At 36.8% G+C, this 16,006-nt stretch overlaps 2 protein-coding genes across 4 annotated transcripts in view; one reads left to right on the top strand and one right to left on the bottom strand.

The window, feature by feature from the left end:
* PSMD5 (proteasome 26S subunit, non-ATPase 5) overlaps nucleotides 1-13,451 on the top strand; it is a 29,561-nt gene extending 16,110 nt beyond the window's left edge. For all 3 annotated transcript variants that reach the window (XM_043985776.1, XM_043985774.1, XM_043985775.1), the window contains exons 2-10: nucleotides 5,596-5,740; nucleotides 6,021-6,134; nucleotides 6,970-7,098; nucleotides 7,867-7,976; nucleotides 8,597-8,739; nucleotides 9,093-9,284; nucleotides 10,180-10,289; nucleotides 10,851-10,991; nucleotides 11,657-13,451. In XM_043985776.1, the coding sequence (XP_043841711.1) occupies nucleotides 5,645-5,740; nucleotides 6,021-6,134; nucleotides 6,970-7,098; nucleotides 7,867-7,976; nucleotides 8,597-8,739; nucleotides 9,093-9,284; nucleotides 10,180-10,289; nucleotides 10,851-10,991; nucleotides 11,657-11,914 (1,293 nt within the window). In that variant the 5' untranslated portion in view covers nucleotides 5,596-5,644 and the 3' untranslated portion in view covers nucleotides 11,915-13,451. The remainder of the gene's footprint in view (nucleotides 1-5,595; nucleotides 5,741-6,020; nucleotides 6,135-6,969; nucleotides 7,099-7,866; nucleotides 7,977-8,596; nucleotides 8,740-9,092; nucleotides 9,285-10,179; nucleotides 10,290-10,850; nucleotides 10,992-11,656) is intronic.
* A 391-nt stretch (nucleotides 13,452-13,842) lies between these two features.
* On the bottom strand, nucleotides 13,843-15,925 carry B3GALT9 (beta-1,3-galactosyltransferase 9). The gene is made up of 2 exons (XM_043980807.1): nucleotides 15,920-15,925; nucleotides 13,843-15,079 (listed from the first exon to the last, which is right to left on the bottom strand). The coding sequence occupies exons 1-2, from the start codon at nucleotides 15,923-15,925 to the stop codon at nucleotides 13,976-13,978; spliced, it is 1,110 nt and encodes a 369-aa protein (XP_043836742.1). The 3' UTR covers nucleotides 13,843-13,975.
* Between the last annotated feature and the right edge of the window lie 81 nt (nucleotides 15,926-16,006).

Genomic DNA, 16,006 nt, shown 5'->3' with positions numbered 1-16,006 from the left:
TACTCCTTGTTCCCTATGGCCACTTTCCAGGCATTTTCTCTATCATCATTTTCCTCCTTTGAGGTTCATTCAGGCTATATTTATCTCCCCAGGGCATTTTCCTTTCTCAGTGAGTTCATAGTCCCATAGTCTTTTCTTCCCACCTTCTGCCTTTATACTAGGGGACTTGAGCATACATATTGATGTTCTCTCAAACACTCTTAATTTTCCAACTCTTCAATTTATTCATTTCCCATGCCCTATTCCTCCACTGTCACAGATACACACAGAGATGGTTATACCTTTGATCTTGCCATCACCTATAAGTATTCAACATCCTTGTTCATGAGCTCTGTAATTCCTTTATTTGATTATAATCTGCTGTCATTCCACCTATCTCTTTGCCTTGCAATTCCAAACCCTAATTCTTTATCCTCATGACAACCTCCAATCCCTCCACCTCTTAGTTCTTGCCCAGGCCATTTTCCCTGCATTGGCTATCCTCTCTCTCCTTCCCTATCTTGACCCCTTGGTGAACCATTTCAATCCTTCAGCATCTTTTCTTTTTGAATTTCTTTGCCCCCTTATTCTATAGTAGATCTTGCCTGACTAAACCCCAGCCTTAGATTACTCTCACCATCTGCTGCCTTCACTCTTACCTATATACTGCTGAACAAAGCTGGAGACACTCAGGAAATTGTGCTGTCCATTACAGATTTTGTTAGATAATCTTAACTGGATCCCCTGCCTGCAGCAAGGCAATCCTTTTACTTCTCCCCAATTAATTCACTATCCCATCTCCCATCTAACCACTTCTGCTTTTCCAAATCATTTCATCTCTTTTCAGACCTCCCATAGCTCGCTTCCCCTTACTCCTTTAGCTAAGACTGTTGCCTCATATTTCACTGAAAAAATGTAGGCCATTTACCAAGAGTTTCCTCTTATCCCCTGTTTCTCATCTCATATTACTCACATACCTTCTACCACTGTCACCTCCTTCGTCCCTGTTTCACCTCTGCATTCATAAGTGATCGCATTCCATTCCATCTTCTCCAGCAGATTGTTCTATCATCCTCATTCTCTTAATAATCTTTAATCATTCCCTGTCTAGTGACTCTGTCCTTACTGCCTTACAAAACATGCCCATGTCTTACCGAGAAAAAGTCTCACTTGATCTGTTCATCTCTGCTAGAACAGCATCTTATATCTCTCACTCCTTTTGTGGCTAAACTCTTTGAAAAGGCCATCTATACTAGGTGGTTTCACTTCCTTTCCTCTCACTCTCTTCTCATCATTCAGTTGAATCTGCTTTCTCCAAAGTCAGTAATGATGTCTTAACTGCCAAATTGAATGGCCTTTTCTCAATCCTCATTCTTCTTGGCTTCTTTGCCAATACTATTGATGAACCTTTTCTCCTTGATACTCTCTTCTCTCTACGTTTTCATAACCCTGCTCTCTTCTGTTCTCCTTTTACTTGTCTGATCACTTCTCTGTTTGTTTGTTTTTGCTGGATATTCATCCACATCATGCTCAATCAGGTATTCCCCAAGCATTTGTCCTGGACTGTCTTCTTCCTCTGTACTATTTCATTTGATTATCTCATAGCTCCCATGAATTGTTATCTTCTCCATACAGATGACTCAGATCTAGCACTAACCAATTTGCTGACCTTCAGTCTCACATTTCAAACTGCCTCTTGGACATCTCCAACTGGATTTCCCTTAGACCAGTGGTGTCAAACTCAAATGGAAATGGATTCCTACCAGCTGTATATGTTAAACATTTCCCAATTACATTTTAATATGGTCGAGGGAGTTTTGCACACAGAGTTTGATACCTCTGCCATAGATATCTTAAACTCAACATGTCCAAAACAAAACTCATTTTTCTCTGAAAGCCTTCATCTCTTCCTTTCTTTTCTATTACTGTGAATATCATCATCATAACTCTCAGTGACTCAGGCTTGCAATTGAGATGTCATTCTTGACTCTTTACTCTCACCTCCTATATCCAGTCTTGCCATGACCTATTCGTTTTATCTTTATAATATTTCTTATATATATTCCCTTCTCTCTTCTAAGAGAAGGCCCTCATCACCTCATTCCTAGATTATTGCAATTGCCTATTGATTTAGTCCCCCTGTTTTAAGTCTTTCCCCTCTTCAGTTGGTCTTCCACTCAGCAGTCAAATTGATCTTCCTAAAGAGATCTGACCGTGTCACTCTTACCTTCTCTCCCCCAATTAAGTAAACTTCAGGGGCTCCCTATCACCTCCAGGATCAAAAATAAAATCTTAACTCTTTTTGGCTTTTAAAACTCTTTATAAGCTAGCCCTTTCCTACCTTTGTTGTCTTATAATACCTTACTCTGTAGTCAGATGACACAGATCTTCTTGCTGTTCCTCGTACACAACACCGTCTCCTGACTCTTGAATGTTTTTGTTGACTGTCCCCCATGCCTGAAATGCTCTTCCACATCTCTGTCTCATGGCTTCCCTGACTTTCTTTTTATCTCAGTTTAAGTCATACCTTTTGCTAGAAAATTTTCCTAGTCTTCCTTAATATTAGTGCCTTTCCTCTGAGACTGCCCCTAATTTTTCCCATGTAGTTCTTATTTATACATAATTCTTTCAGTATTGTAGAGCAGGGATTGTCTTTTTCCTTTTTTTTTATCCTGGGTACTTAGCACTGTGCCTGACACATAGTAGGGCCTAAGAAATGCTAGCTGACTTAATGACTATATACCCCACTTTGCTTGAGACAGGAGTGTTCTTAAGTGTCTTTTTGGACTTAGAGGTTTAACTTCTCTTTGACCCCAACCCAGTGTCACAAAGTCCTATAGATTTTGTCTTTACAGTATCTTAGACATCTGTTCCTTCTTGTCCAGTCCTCATCATCACCATAATTCAGGGCCTGAATTTTTTATTTGTTAACTCACAGCAGACACCTAGCTGTTCTACCTCTAACCTACCTCCTGCTCAGTGCTAACTTTGTACCTTCCTTAATTTTCCTTAGCAGAATCCACAGATTATCACAGAATTTTATATTTGGAAGGAAACTTTTTAGAGCCTTTAGACCTTTAATTTCATCTCTGGGGAGCTGTGTGGAAACTCCTTTTACCAATGTAGATTAACATCTTATCTGTAGTCTTAGAGAAGTGCCTGGACCACTGAGAGGTTGTGGTAACAGAAGAAGTATGTGTTAGAGGCAGGACTCAATCACAGGTCTTCATGACTCCAATTCCTCTGTTCACTATGCCCCATTGCTGCTGCTGCTACACTGCCCCTGCTGCCACCGCCTGGCCCTCCTCCTCCTCCTCCTCCTTCTTTTTTTTTGGTGGGGCAATGAGGATTAAGTGACTTGCCCAGGGTCCCACAGCTAGTAAGTGTCAGGTGTCCAAGGCTGGATTTGAACTCAGATTCTCCTGAATCCAGGGCCGGCACTTTTTCCATTGTACCACCTAGCTGCCCTGCCCCATTGGTTCTTAAAAGGACCTTGGCTGTCATGTAATTTGTGTTTTAGAGAGGAGAGAATTGAAACCTAGAGAACTGAAATGACTTGCCATGGTCATATACAACTTGATGATGGCAGAGCCAGGAACTCTAGGTCTCCTGACTCTCAGTCCAATCTTCTTTGATCCCCTTTCTGAATTCTTATAGTACATTTGTTCCTACCTCTTGTTTCACTCATTGCATATTTCATGTTATATTGTTTGTATGTGTGTGTCTGTATTGTAATCTACTAAACTGTAAAAGTTCTGACTGTTTATTGAATGGGCATTTTTGGACTGATATTTAGGGTAGAAAGTGGCCTATGTAAAAATAGAGAGAGAATATAATGAGTAATAAGATTGTTTTAGAAAAAAAGGGTTAGCTTCCTGCTCAGGTCAGAATCTATTGATGTGAACCATTGCATGTAATATTTATGTATGAGTTGATTTTCTTGGATTTGTTTTTCTTTTTGTTCATTTTAAAAATCCTTTATTGGAAGGGATGACTCCCAGGGAGAAGGAAAATGGAGGAGGGGGAGGAATCTAGGTGATGTAAGAATAAGAGAGATGAATAAAAAAGTAAAAGAAAAAGAGAGTTAGAAAGCCAGGTGGTTTAATTTTAATTTAGAAGAGCAGTAGATAGTGAAAAAAAGACAATAGGTTGTAATGAGAGGTGGGTTAGTTTGTAAAGACTTAAATAAAAAGGTGAAACTCGAGCTGATAGTAAGCCATCTGTCTGGGAAAGGAAGGGAGACCATTTCATGGCGATTTCTGTGAGAGCTGACAGGAGTCTTATTACTCAGAATATTAGGTATACTGGATTACAGGTCACTCAGAACTGGTAGGGAATGGACTATTTTTTGATCTGGAAGTAAAAATGAGAAATGGAACCAAAAATTTATTTAAAAGGAAAACAATAAAAGTTTGAATATTACATTAATCTGAATCAATGGCATGAATAATATATGCCTCCAAATTATTTGCTTGTATATAGCATACACTCTGAACTTGAGAATAATTAGATGTTAGAGTCTGAAAAGTCATTAGAGTTCATCACATCCAACCCCCTCAATTGTCATGGGAAAACAGATCTAACAAAGTGACTTAATAACCAAGGTTATATTGTGAATTAATGGCAGAAGTAGGACTAGAACTCAAGTTTCACTGCTTCTAAATGCAGTCTTCTTCTATCATATCACATGTTTTCTTCCTCATCCTAAGCAGCTGATTGAGCTTGTGTCCTGTGTACTAATTCCTCAGGATTGGTATAGGAATGAATTAAATGGAAAAGGCCAAAGTCCCAAAGACACAATCTTTGAAGGAGAAACCTGATTAATTGGGTAGTAGTGAAAGAAAGTTACTAGCAGTTAAATACTAGGTAATCTATTGTTTGATTATGCGTATGTATTTAATATACATGGCTTTGTCACTGCCTATATGACCTATCACACACTGACATTTATATACTGTTTTGTTCTTTGGGGGGGAGCAGTGAGGGTTAAGTGACTTGCCCAAGGTCACAGAGCTAGTGTCAAGTATCTGAAGTCGGATTTGAACTCAGGTCCTCCTGAATCCAAGGCCAGTGCTTTTATCCACTTCGCCACCTAGCTGCCCATAGTGTTTTGTTCTTAATTTGTTTCATATGAAACATGTTTCCCCAACGTGCTTGTAAGAAGCTACATAGGGTAAGGAGTATGTCTTTTATTTCTCAGTTTTCTCATTGTGCCAAGCACATGACAGGGTACGAAGTGGGTACTTAAGTACTTGAAATAAAATACCCCTTGACCAAGAGTCCCTAGATTTTCCTAATAGTGGACCAAATGACCAAAAAACTCATGTGTGAAAGGTGCATTGATATTCACAAGTGATGGTGAAATGTGGTCTGTTAGCTGTCCATATATAGGTTTTCTCAGTAAAACAAAAGCAGAATCTGCCCCGCCCCCCATTTAGTCAGTTTTATTTGTACAAACTGTGCCAAGCTATTTAGGATGGATGCTAAGCATAGATCAGTTTTGATAAGTCAGTGAAAATAATGGAGTTTTAACAGACTTCTAAACCATCCTGCTACTCATTCCCTACACGACTTATTCTCTTCCGGTCTTGATAAATGATGGGTCTTCGTTTTCAGGGAGCAGACAACCTTGTGTGTGTCCATTCTGGAGAGAGTTCTCCAAGCAATGGAACCAGTCTATGTGGCCCGAAACCTTAGGGAAGAACTGCACAGGGGACTGTCTCACCCTGATGATGCTGTAGTAATCCTCACTCTATCCCAGGTATGGAATTTTAATAGTACACATACTTCCTTGCATAAGATTTTTCTTTTTATATAGAGGTATGGGCGTATAATGACAGTTACAATCCAAATGGATGAGTGGGTCTATATCAGCATTTACACTGACTCATAATGCTATGCTAATGATCCTTAATGCATAATAAAAAAAGTTGTTGAGGGGTTGGATGACTATGTGTCTCAGCAGATGCAGATAGTTTGACTGTTGTATTTTCATCCTACAGTGGGAGTCTGTTAATGATTAATATCTTGTAATTTTTCAGGTTGGAAGAATTGTAGAAAATTCAGAGGCCGTTACTGAGGTTCTCAATAGTCCTGAATTACTGAAGGAAATAATTTATTGCATTGGTGCAGAAAAATTGTCTGTAGCAAAAGCGGTGAGTATTCTAGACTTGGGAAGTAAAATCTAAAAACACAAGAATCTCAGAGGTGGAAGGTATTTCAGAGTTAATCAAGTTCAACCTATATCTGAATAAGAATCCCCTTTAGAACACCCCTAGACATAATAAATAAGCAGAGAAGCTTATTTCTTTTATTTTTTTTTCTTTTTTTTCTTTTTTTTCTTTTTTTTTCAGGGCAATGGGGGTAAAGTGACTTGCCCAGGGTCACACAGCTAGTAAGTGTCAAGTGTCTGAAATTGGATTTGAACTCAGGTACTCCTGAATCCAGGGCCAGTGCTTTATCCACTGCGCCACCTAGCTGCCCCGAAGCTTATTTCTTTTAAAAACAAAAATAGGAGGTGGTCTTAGTGGTGTCATTGAATTTGAAGCCTCTTTTGGGGTATTTTAATGATGCTTTGCTAAGTGACTGCTAATTTGTAAATCTTTGTCCTTTCCTTGGGAATACATCATTTACTTGGTGGTTTTCAGAAGAAAGCTTTTAAAATATCTTAATTGTAAACTATTGATTTTTTTTTAGCTTGTTATTTTCATTTACTGGGAAGTAGCATGGTATAGTGGGGAAAAAAGCTTAATATTGAGCTCAAAGCTTTGCATTGTCACTTACTAGCTATGTGACTTTGAGCAAGTGGCTTAATTTTTCTGAAAATCAGTTTCCCAAGATATTAAATGGAGAAAATTATAACTCCTCGTTCTTATTGGATTATTGTGAGTTTCAAATGAAATCATGTATGTGGAATACTTCATAAAGTACTTTTGTATTACTGTTATTTTCCTTTGTTAAATGATTAAGACAGTTATTTCCTTCTGCAAGGCCATCAAGTCACTGTCAAGAATATCCTTAACTCAAGCTGGATTGGAGTCTTTATTTGAAAGCAGTTTGCTAGATGATTTGAAACATGTAATGAAAATAAGTGACATTGTACGGTACAGGGTCTATGAGGTAAGATGAAAACTATTCTTTATATTGTCTATACCAAAATATACTTGTTGAGCTTGTTGTGGAAGGTAGGATGATTCAGGAAAATCACGTTAAACTTGAATATTGACAGTTCGTTATAAATTATAGCACACACTCCAGCATAAAGAATAATCAAGAAATATTTTTTTTTTACTGTGTATGTGACAAATTTCTACATAATATAGGATACAAAAGTTTAACAGAATTCAGGGGCCCTATCCCCCACGCCCCTCTCTCTCATTAAGTGCCTAATTGAGGTGACATAGTATAGTTGATAATGTATTTAAAACCTGTCTCTGATACTTTCTGTTTATCAGATTTTAGCAAGTCACTTTATCTTTCTTAGTTTTGTGGTCTATAAGATGAGGGATGACTTATCTGTATCCCTTCCAACTCTGGATTCTATGATCCTATGAATAGATGGAACCTGAATCCTAAACTGTTGACTGTTTGTAAGATAGATTTGCTTTTTAATAGGATTAAAATCAAAGACCAAAAGGTTTTTTTTGCTGGTTCTGTTCTTACCTTAATCTAAAACATCCTACATTTTTCCTTTAAAACATAAAGCAAATTTTTTCTATGTTGATAATGTATTATGTAGAAGCATGTGTTGATTTTCTTTAGAACTAAAAATGCCATTTTAAGTTCCCTCAGTCTTTATTTTAGGTTAAATTGAAAACCAGTGTTATGCTGGTTGGCTCCTTTTAAATTTCTGCTTTTGTTTTTACTTTTGTTGTTGTTTTACTTTAGCTGATTGTGGAGATTGCCTCTGTGTCACCAGAATCCTTAAAATACTGTACCAGCAGCGGATTGGTAACCCAGCTCATTAGAGAATTGACTGGTGAAGATGTGCTAGTCAGGTGGGTTGAACAAGGTGATTTTGGAAAGCAGACCTCTGCTGAGAGTTCACCTGAATTGACTCCCCAACAGACCCTAGAAGAAATGACCATCTAGGCATGATTGTCAGAGCCTTTGTTATAGGCAATTGGCATAGTGAAAAGAGCATTGACTTTTGAGTTACAGGTCCTGGGTTAGAGTCATGGCTCTATTATCTACTTATTTATATAAATATGGCAAAGTCAACCTTTTCTGACTTTATTTGCTTCATCCATAGAAGAAGGGGGTGGACTAGATGATCTCTGATGTCTCTTTCTGCTCTTTGTCTTATAATCCTTTGTTATTTCATAGTATTTGCTAATTGAGAGGAGCCAATGTAAACATAAGTTACTGTGGGGGGAAAAAGAAAAAAATCAAGACATACCTTTTACCCTGTGTTTTATAAATGTGATCTCAATTACTAATATTCATAAACAAAGTCACAGAATCATAGAATGTTAGAGCTGGAAGGAGCAGCATTTAAGAATCTCAAATTGATTAATTTTTATAATGCTTTTAATCTGAAACTGGGTAAATTTTTATTCATTGAAAGGACTTTGATGTTAGCTAAGTAAAATCCTTTTGTCCATTTTATATATTGCAGAGCCACCTGTATAGAAATGGTGACAACACTGGCATATACTCATCATGGACGTCAGTACCTTTCCCAAGAAGGAATAATTGATCAAATTTCTAATATCATAGTTGGGGCAGATTCAGATCCTTTCTCCAGTTTCTATTTGCCAGGTAATAGGCATTCTTTTTTCTTTGTAATAGAGACAACAACTGAATCATTTGCTTAGAAAAGGGTTCAGGATTTGTTGTCTTTGGAAAAAGATCTTAGAACTTACTACTTTTAGAAGAAGCTTGGGTCATTTTATCCTGAAGGAAGGTCTGCTGAAGCTTCTGTTTTATCTTTTCTGGTTCAGTTTGGGAAATTGCTATTGGCACTATCTTTGAAATGCCTCCTAATGCTCAGAACATTTAGTCATTTTCCTTCTAAAGCTCAGTAATGTGAAAACACAAGGTAAAGTTAGTTGCAGTCCAGTGTGTGCTATTTTGCTAATTGATTCAAATTGCTTCTTTGTGACTTTCTCTAGGATTTGTCAAATTTTTTGGTAACTTGGCAATAGTGGATAGTCCTCAACAGATCTGTGAACGATACCCAATCTTTGTAGAAAAAGTCTTTGAAATGGCAGAAGGTCAGGACCCCACCATGATAGGAGTAGCAGTGGACACCCTGGGGATCCTGGGCTCAAATGTGGAAGGAAAACAGGTTTTGCAAAAAACAGGTTGGTGCAGTTTGTCTTGTATTTCTAAAGGAAAGTTTTATTATTTAATGAAGATAATGACATTCAATTATCTATCATAAGGTTTATTGCTGGTAGAAAGTTAGTGTTTTGTTTTTACAGTCTTAATGAATTTACTAAATTACTAAAAATCACTTTTTCAAACTTACTAATAACTCCCTTTTTCAGTGGATCAAAATCATTTTGATCCCCTAGTCACAGAATCATTTCATATTAGGTCTGAAAGAACTTCATTTTACAGATGGAGATGTGGACTCAAAAAGGTGAAGTGATTTGTCCAGAGTCACACAGAATGTTAGGAGCTGGGACTAGAATCCAAGTCATTAGAAATTTAATCTAGTATTCCGTCCAATAGACCATGCTGACTTTCTGGTAGATAGATGACTGATCCTATCTCTAATCTAGTTTCCCATTGTATAAAACAGATATTTATAGTGATAATAGTGCTTTTGAAGTTCTACATTTAGGTATATTGTAAATAAGTATCTCTCATGACAAATGGTATTGGGGGTACTGTAATTAAGAATAGTACAGATAATGATCACAAACAAAAGTCTGGCTACAGTGCAAAACATGGTAAGAAGTAACCATCATCTGTCATAAAATACCAGCTATTCCAGGAATATTGATTGATTGGCAACCATGAGGGCTTCCAACCAAAGAGACAAGAATTGTAGACTAGCTCAAGGATGCTTTTGGATAGAGTTTGAAAATCAGTGCTATTTTTTATATGTGTGTGTACCTAGAGACTTGTTTTCATAGCTGTCGTTTGATCTGTAAAAGTATATTTATTTGTAGTATTGAGTTAAAGAACATCTTTGTGTATAACCACAGAATATAATTTGTTTAATAAAGTCTGAGTTTCCATTTCCCAAAGGAAGTCGGTTTGAACACCTGCTAAAGAAAATAGGACACCAGGCAAAGAATGCTTCAACAGAACTAAAAATTAGGTGTTTGGATGCGATTTCATCTCTTCTTCATTTACCAGTAAGTAGATAAGAGTATTGCTAGAGATTAGTAGATTATGTTTTGTAGAGTAAATAGATGTGATTTGACATGTCAAAATTTAAATAAAGACATTTGTCAGATAACTCTATCCTTACTCTTACTGGGCATACCCCATAAGTGGTTAGTGTTGATATAAGAGTTTCCATGGAATCCTAGAGATAGGAGTGAGATCATCTAGTGCAATCTCTTCATTTTATAGATGTGGGAACTAGGGTCCAGTGGAGTAAAATGTCTTGACCATGATCATGCAGATATTGGTAGAGATGTGATTAGAATCCAGGGCTCTGGTTCCCAATTCTGTGTTCTTCTCAGCTACATATTTGTGAAGATATTGGAATCAAAGGACCGAAATCTGCATCCTGGTTCTGCTGCTTACAGGTTGTTTGACCTTGGTCGAGTGGCTTAACCTTCCTGGAGTTCAGAGTAAAATGAGGGGTTTGAACCAAAGGATCTCTAAGGCTCTAGCTTTAAATTCCAAGAATCTGTTCTCTCATTACCATATTGAAGGTACTGAGTAATTTTTCCCTTTTTGTCCTACAGCATGATCAACAGACTGATGATCTCCTAAGAATGACAGAATTCTGGTTTTCGTCTTTAACTCGAGAACCACTGGAACATTTTAGGGGAATCAGCACCCAACCTTTCCCTGAATTGCATTGTGCTGCATTAAAAGTGTTCACAGTAAGTGTTCCCTCCAAAAGATAGCAGTGCCAAATATAATTGTTACAAAGTATTTTTAACTTGATAGAGATATTCTGTTGATTAGATAATGATTTTATTATTTAGTGTGTAATAGAGGTTGGAATTTTCAATTTCCTGAGCCCAAAACATCTAAAAAGTAGTAAGAAACTATGGAATTTTTTTTTCAGTCCTGTGCAGAAATTAATCAAGACATATACAAAGTCTTTTGAGTTCCTGTTGGTCTAACATAATGGTATTTAAATCCTTCTTTAATTTATTGATTTGTTCATTGGTCTTTTAAGTACCTAACTGTATGCAAAGCTTGGTGCTCTGTGCTGAATGAGGAACCATAATGTAGTAGAAGGAGCATTTGACCTGGAAGCAGAAAACCTGGTTTTGAGTCTTGTCTCTGTCACTGTGGCAAATCATTTAACTTCTTTAAGCTGTGCTCTCATTTGTAAAGTAGGGATAATAATATTTATTCTGTCAGTCTATAATGAGAAGAATACTTTGTAGGCAGTAAATGAGAGCTCTTAATCAATTTTGCAAATTATACACACACACACACCCCCTTTCTTCAGGGAGCTTCCATCCTTAACTATATAACTTCCGTTTATTTTTTCAAGATTATAAAGGAATTGTTCTCTTCCTCTGTTACTCTTTAGGCCATTGCAAACCAACCCTGGGCTCAGAAACTTATGCTTAACAGCCCAGGGTTTGTGGAATACATTGTGGATCGGTCTGTGGAACATGACAAAGCTTCAAAAGATGCCAAATATGAACTAGTGAAAGCCCTTGCAAACTCGAAAACAATTGCAGAAATCTTTGGAAATCAATATTATTTAAGACTAAGAACTTACCTGAGTGAAGGCCCATACTTTGTGAAGTCTGTTTCAACTACAGCTGTGGAAGGAGCAGAATGAATTCCACAAAATTCAGTTTAGGGGACCAATCTTCATGACTAAGACATCTTCCAAAGACCTTTGGGGTTTTTTGGGGGTCTTTTTGTTTTGTTTTTTGGGGCTTTTTTGATTTGTATGTAACATAACAGAGAGGAAATACTTCTAGATATAATTGCACTTTTAAAAAAATTATGGTTTGTTTAAGGTAGACTAACAACTATGCATTTGTTGTTGCTGTATTTGAAGTATTGTGGAACGGGTTTGGAGCTCTTTGATTGCAAAAAGAAAAAAGTTCTATATTGTAGGAGATTTTGGTCATTATTTGAACTAAGTAAAAATTTTTCTCCTTCCCTTTATAGACATGATCTTGCCCAGACTGCATATAATTAAATATATACATATACACATGCATATATCTGTATAGATATGTAGGTATATATGCATACACATGCACTTATGTGTGTGTACATATACACACACACACATACACATAGTCACATTTGTGACTATATATATATATATATATATATATATATATATAGTCACAGATGCTGGGAAATTCTTTGTCCTAGAGATGTCTAAATAGAAAATGCTCCCTGCCATGAAGAATCCTGCTTTATTCAAAAGAGAGAAGCAAGATATATTGGGAATTCTCTTCCACTCCTGGCAAACCTTTATGTTCTTTATCCCATTACCTCCTCACTGGATGTGCATATTCTTTAGATATAAAGCACTGTGGACCCCTACAATTATGTGTTCTCATCTTTATAATGCAGGTAAACCATTTTTAGTAAGGTTGCTTTGGTGAGCTTTTGAGATAAGTTTTTATAATTGTTGTCCTTTCTAAGAAAATGAGACATTCTGTGACATAAGGAAAATCCAGGGGGGTGGTGGGAAGCCCTTCCAATTTGAAATTTTGTTTTGATAACTCTTTCCTATAACTAGTGAATTGCATATGTTCTGTTTTTATATCTGTGACTTTTCCCGCTTTTTTCTCATTTCACTTGATTAAAAAAACTCCCTGGCAACACCTGCTGAAGATGCATTCTTACTGTACAGCTTCTGTTCCTTATAAAGTACTTGGATTCATTAAGTGTTAAAGTTGGAAGTGACCTGGCACTCAGTATTTCTCTAACAGGTACTAGGCTTGAGTTATTAGACCCTGGATATTAGAGTTAGAAGGGACTGTAGCCATTTTCCCCCATCGCCATTAACCATTCACCTATTTAGTACCTTGCCCAGTGCCCTTGCAAAGTGATTTGCAAACCTTAAAGCTCCATTTAAATATTAGCTATTATTTAGACTGGATAACCTCTGAAGTCTCTTCTGGCTCTTAATATCATGTATTCCTAGTACTTTACTCCTAGTTAGTTCTTTTCCATCCTATATGAGAAATACTGTGTGCCAAGAGCAAATGAATGAACTAATTGTATCCTGTTTGTATTGTGGGGTCTGTTTGGGAATTAATTGAAAAACTTCTGTTGACGATTACTAGCATAGGAGGTAAATGTGCTAACTGCAGGAACTTGTGCTCTATAAGAATAAAATTAAGATTTCTATGTAGTACGTACATATAATTCTTTGAGATTAGATGATGGAGCCATGACATTTTTAGTTCATAGACCCATTTGTTGCATGTATACAATATTGAGTAACATTTTGCAGTAATTCTATTGAATTTTTTTCATGTAATTCAAATCAGAGATATAAAAATGCAAAGCTAGTTCCATTAAAATGTATGACTGTCTTTGACATTATTGAAAAGCTCTACAATTATAAAGAATAAGAAGAGGCAGTTCTTTTCACAGAAATAAATTTAATACATTCCCCCTTTAAAAAGACAAGTTGATTGCAGAAAGAATTCTATGCTAAAGTTAAATTCCTTAGGAACTATTCTGTCATTGGTATTCAGACCATGAGTAAAAGTACTAAGAAATTTCTTTCTCTTGCCTAAATATACAATTGCAAAGGCTTTTGTAGCTAAGCCTTTTGGGGAAAATACAAAGGGAAGAATGTTTACTATAATAAGTGAAAAGCAAATTGTAAAGCAAAATATATGCTTCTCTGCAGGAAAATGAAATCTTAATTAGCAAAATACATTGCATCATTTTTTATAGGTGCTATATTAAAGTGTTTAAAGCTATCAAGATAAGTTAGAAGTTTGCAGGAGACCAACCCATAATAGGTTTCAAGCAAGGTGCATTCTTTTCCATCATTAACTTCCCTCCACTCAAGTGGCATTTCTTCACTTGTCATTTCTGAGGATGTGAAGATGAACTTATAGCAGCATCGATTATACCTAATGTGCTTCTCCCCAGAAAACCGTGAACTGTGGATGGGTATGAGGCCAGCGTATTTGGCGCAGATTCCTATGAAAACATCAGCAGGTATTGCCAAAGGTACTTCCTTGAAAACCACATACATCATACGGGCCACATCCTGGGACACGATAAAGGCCTCTCCACTGCAGTAATCAGGGTAGTACTTTTCTGGATATTCACTAACTGGCACAAAATTCTGGCTTTGAGGATCTCTGTTGGGCATATCTTGATGGATGACCCTTCCCACATAGATATCTTCAAGGTGGTTTTTCAAATTGAGGAGGTAGTCTACCAGGCTAGGGAGATTGACAAACATCTCCTCATTGACCTTAAGGATGAACATGGCATTTGGGCAGAAAGTTAAAGCCCACTGCATCATCATGACAGTCTTTAGTGTTTGGTTCCCAGAACTGTCCAGGAAGAATCCTTCAATAATATCTCTGTATTTATTAGACTCCATGTTGATGTCTTGCTGAGAGGTTCCCAGATCTGGCATTCCTAAAGCAAATAATGTGAGGATATGATGTCCCCGTATAGTAGTCACGTTAGCCCAGGTTTTTCTTATCAAATCTCTCCTCGATCCATTTCCCGGATTGCTGAAGATAAGAGAGAGTAAAAAGATATCTTCTCCCTTGCATGCCTCCTCCTGGCTCAAGATATAAAATTTTGAGAGGTTATATCTTAAGGGCTCCATGTTTAATTTTCTGGCTTTGTCCTTGATCTCAAGAACTCTCACATCTACGTATGGTAATGACTGCAGAAAGTATTCTTCCACAAAGTCAGCTCCAAAGAGCAGAGCATGAAACAAGATGACATTAAATAAAATGAAGCACCACTGGTGAGTCCGAAGCCTACAGAATGTCACCTATATAAGAAGAGAACATAGGGTAGTTGTCTGCAGTCACCTGAAATTAGTGGAAATATATCTGGAGTAGACACCTATTATTTGCTATTCATTTGAATTAGCCTTTGATATTATCATTTAGATAGAATCTGTTTCTCTTCTAATGTAACAAGTTTCATTTTTCCAGTTGCCAGTTTTTTTGGTAGCCATGACAATCTGAAATGCATATGTAGTTCTGACTCATGTTTCAAAGGTATTAATATTTATATATTGATAATATGTAAATAATAAAATTAACATCTATATATAACTTTGCAAATATCCCAATATATTTTATATTTATGAAAGTACTCAAGTGCTCATTGGAACCAAATTAGATCTGCATGGTCTCCTGTCCAAAGAGTAGTTTTTAGCTGAGAAATACACAAAAAGATGACAAACGAGAGCTGTAGCCTGCTTGCTCTGTGGTATGGTATCAGCAGAGGTCTGATGAAAAAGATCAGAGCTGGGGAAGGAGAGCTGAATTCATTTTCCCTGGCTTGTATAATAGGGCTTCCCTCCTTCCTTTTCACATCAATTGAATAGAGAAAAAATCCTATTCATCTGTAAAATGAGAGGCTTGAACTCTATTGACTCTAAGGTTCTTTTAGTCTCCAAATCTATGATGCTCTAGGGTCCTTTCAACCATCTCTATGATCTCAATTTCTCATTTTCCTAGTTTGCCTTCAGCAAAAGGAAGACCTTTTTAAATACTGTATTTAGACTAGGATACTGTAGGGGGAAGCTAGGTTACCTAGAATTCTGAATCTGCCTCTCAGAAAAACAATAACAAATATCTTAAACATTAAAAAAAAGTTTTACCTGCATATTATCTGTGAGCAAATTCAGAATTTTCAATGCACGTTAGTCCAAATTCAGATTTGGGTTCCAATGTATAGACAAGATGAG

Source organism: Dromiciops gliroides, chromosome 2 (assembly GCF_019393635.1).
Source record: "Dromiciops gliroides isolate mDroGli1 chromosome 2, mDroGli1.pri, whole genome shotgun sequence".
In the NCBI taxonomy this organism is placed as follows: domain Eukaryota; kingdom Metazoa; phylum Chordata; class Mammalia; order Microbiotheria; family Microbiotheriidae; genus Dromiciops; species Dromiciops gliroides.
The sequence above is the reverse complement of the archived record's forward strand: the minus strand, read 5'-3'. Positions and strand labels throughout refer to the sequence as shown.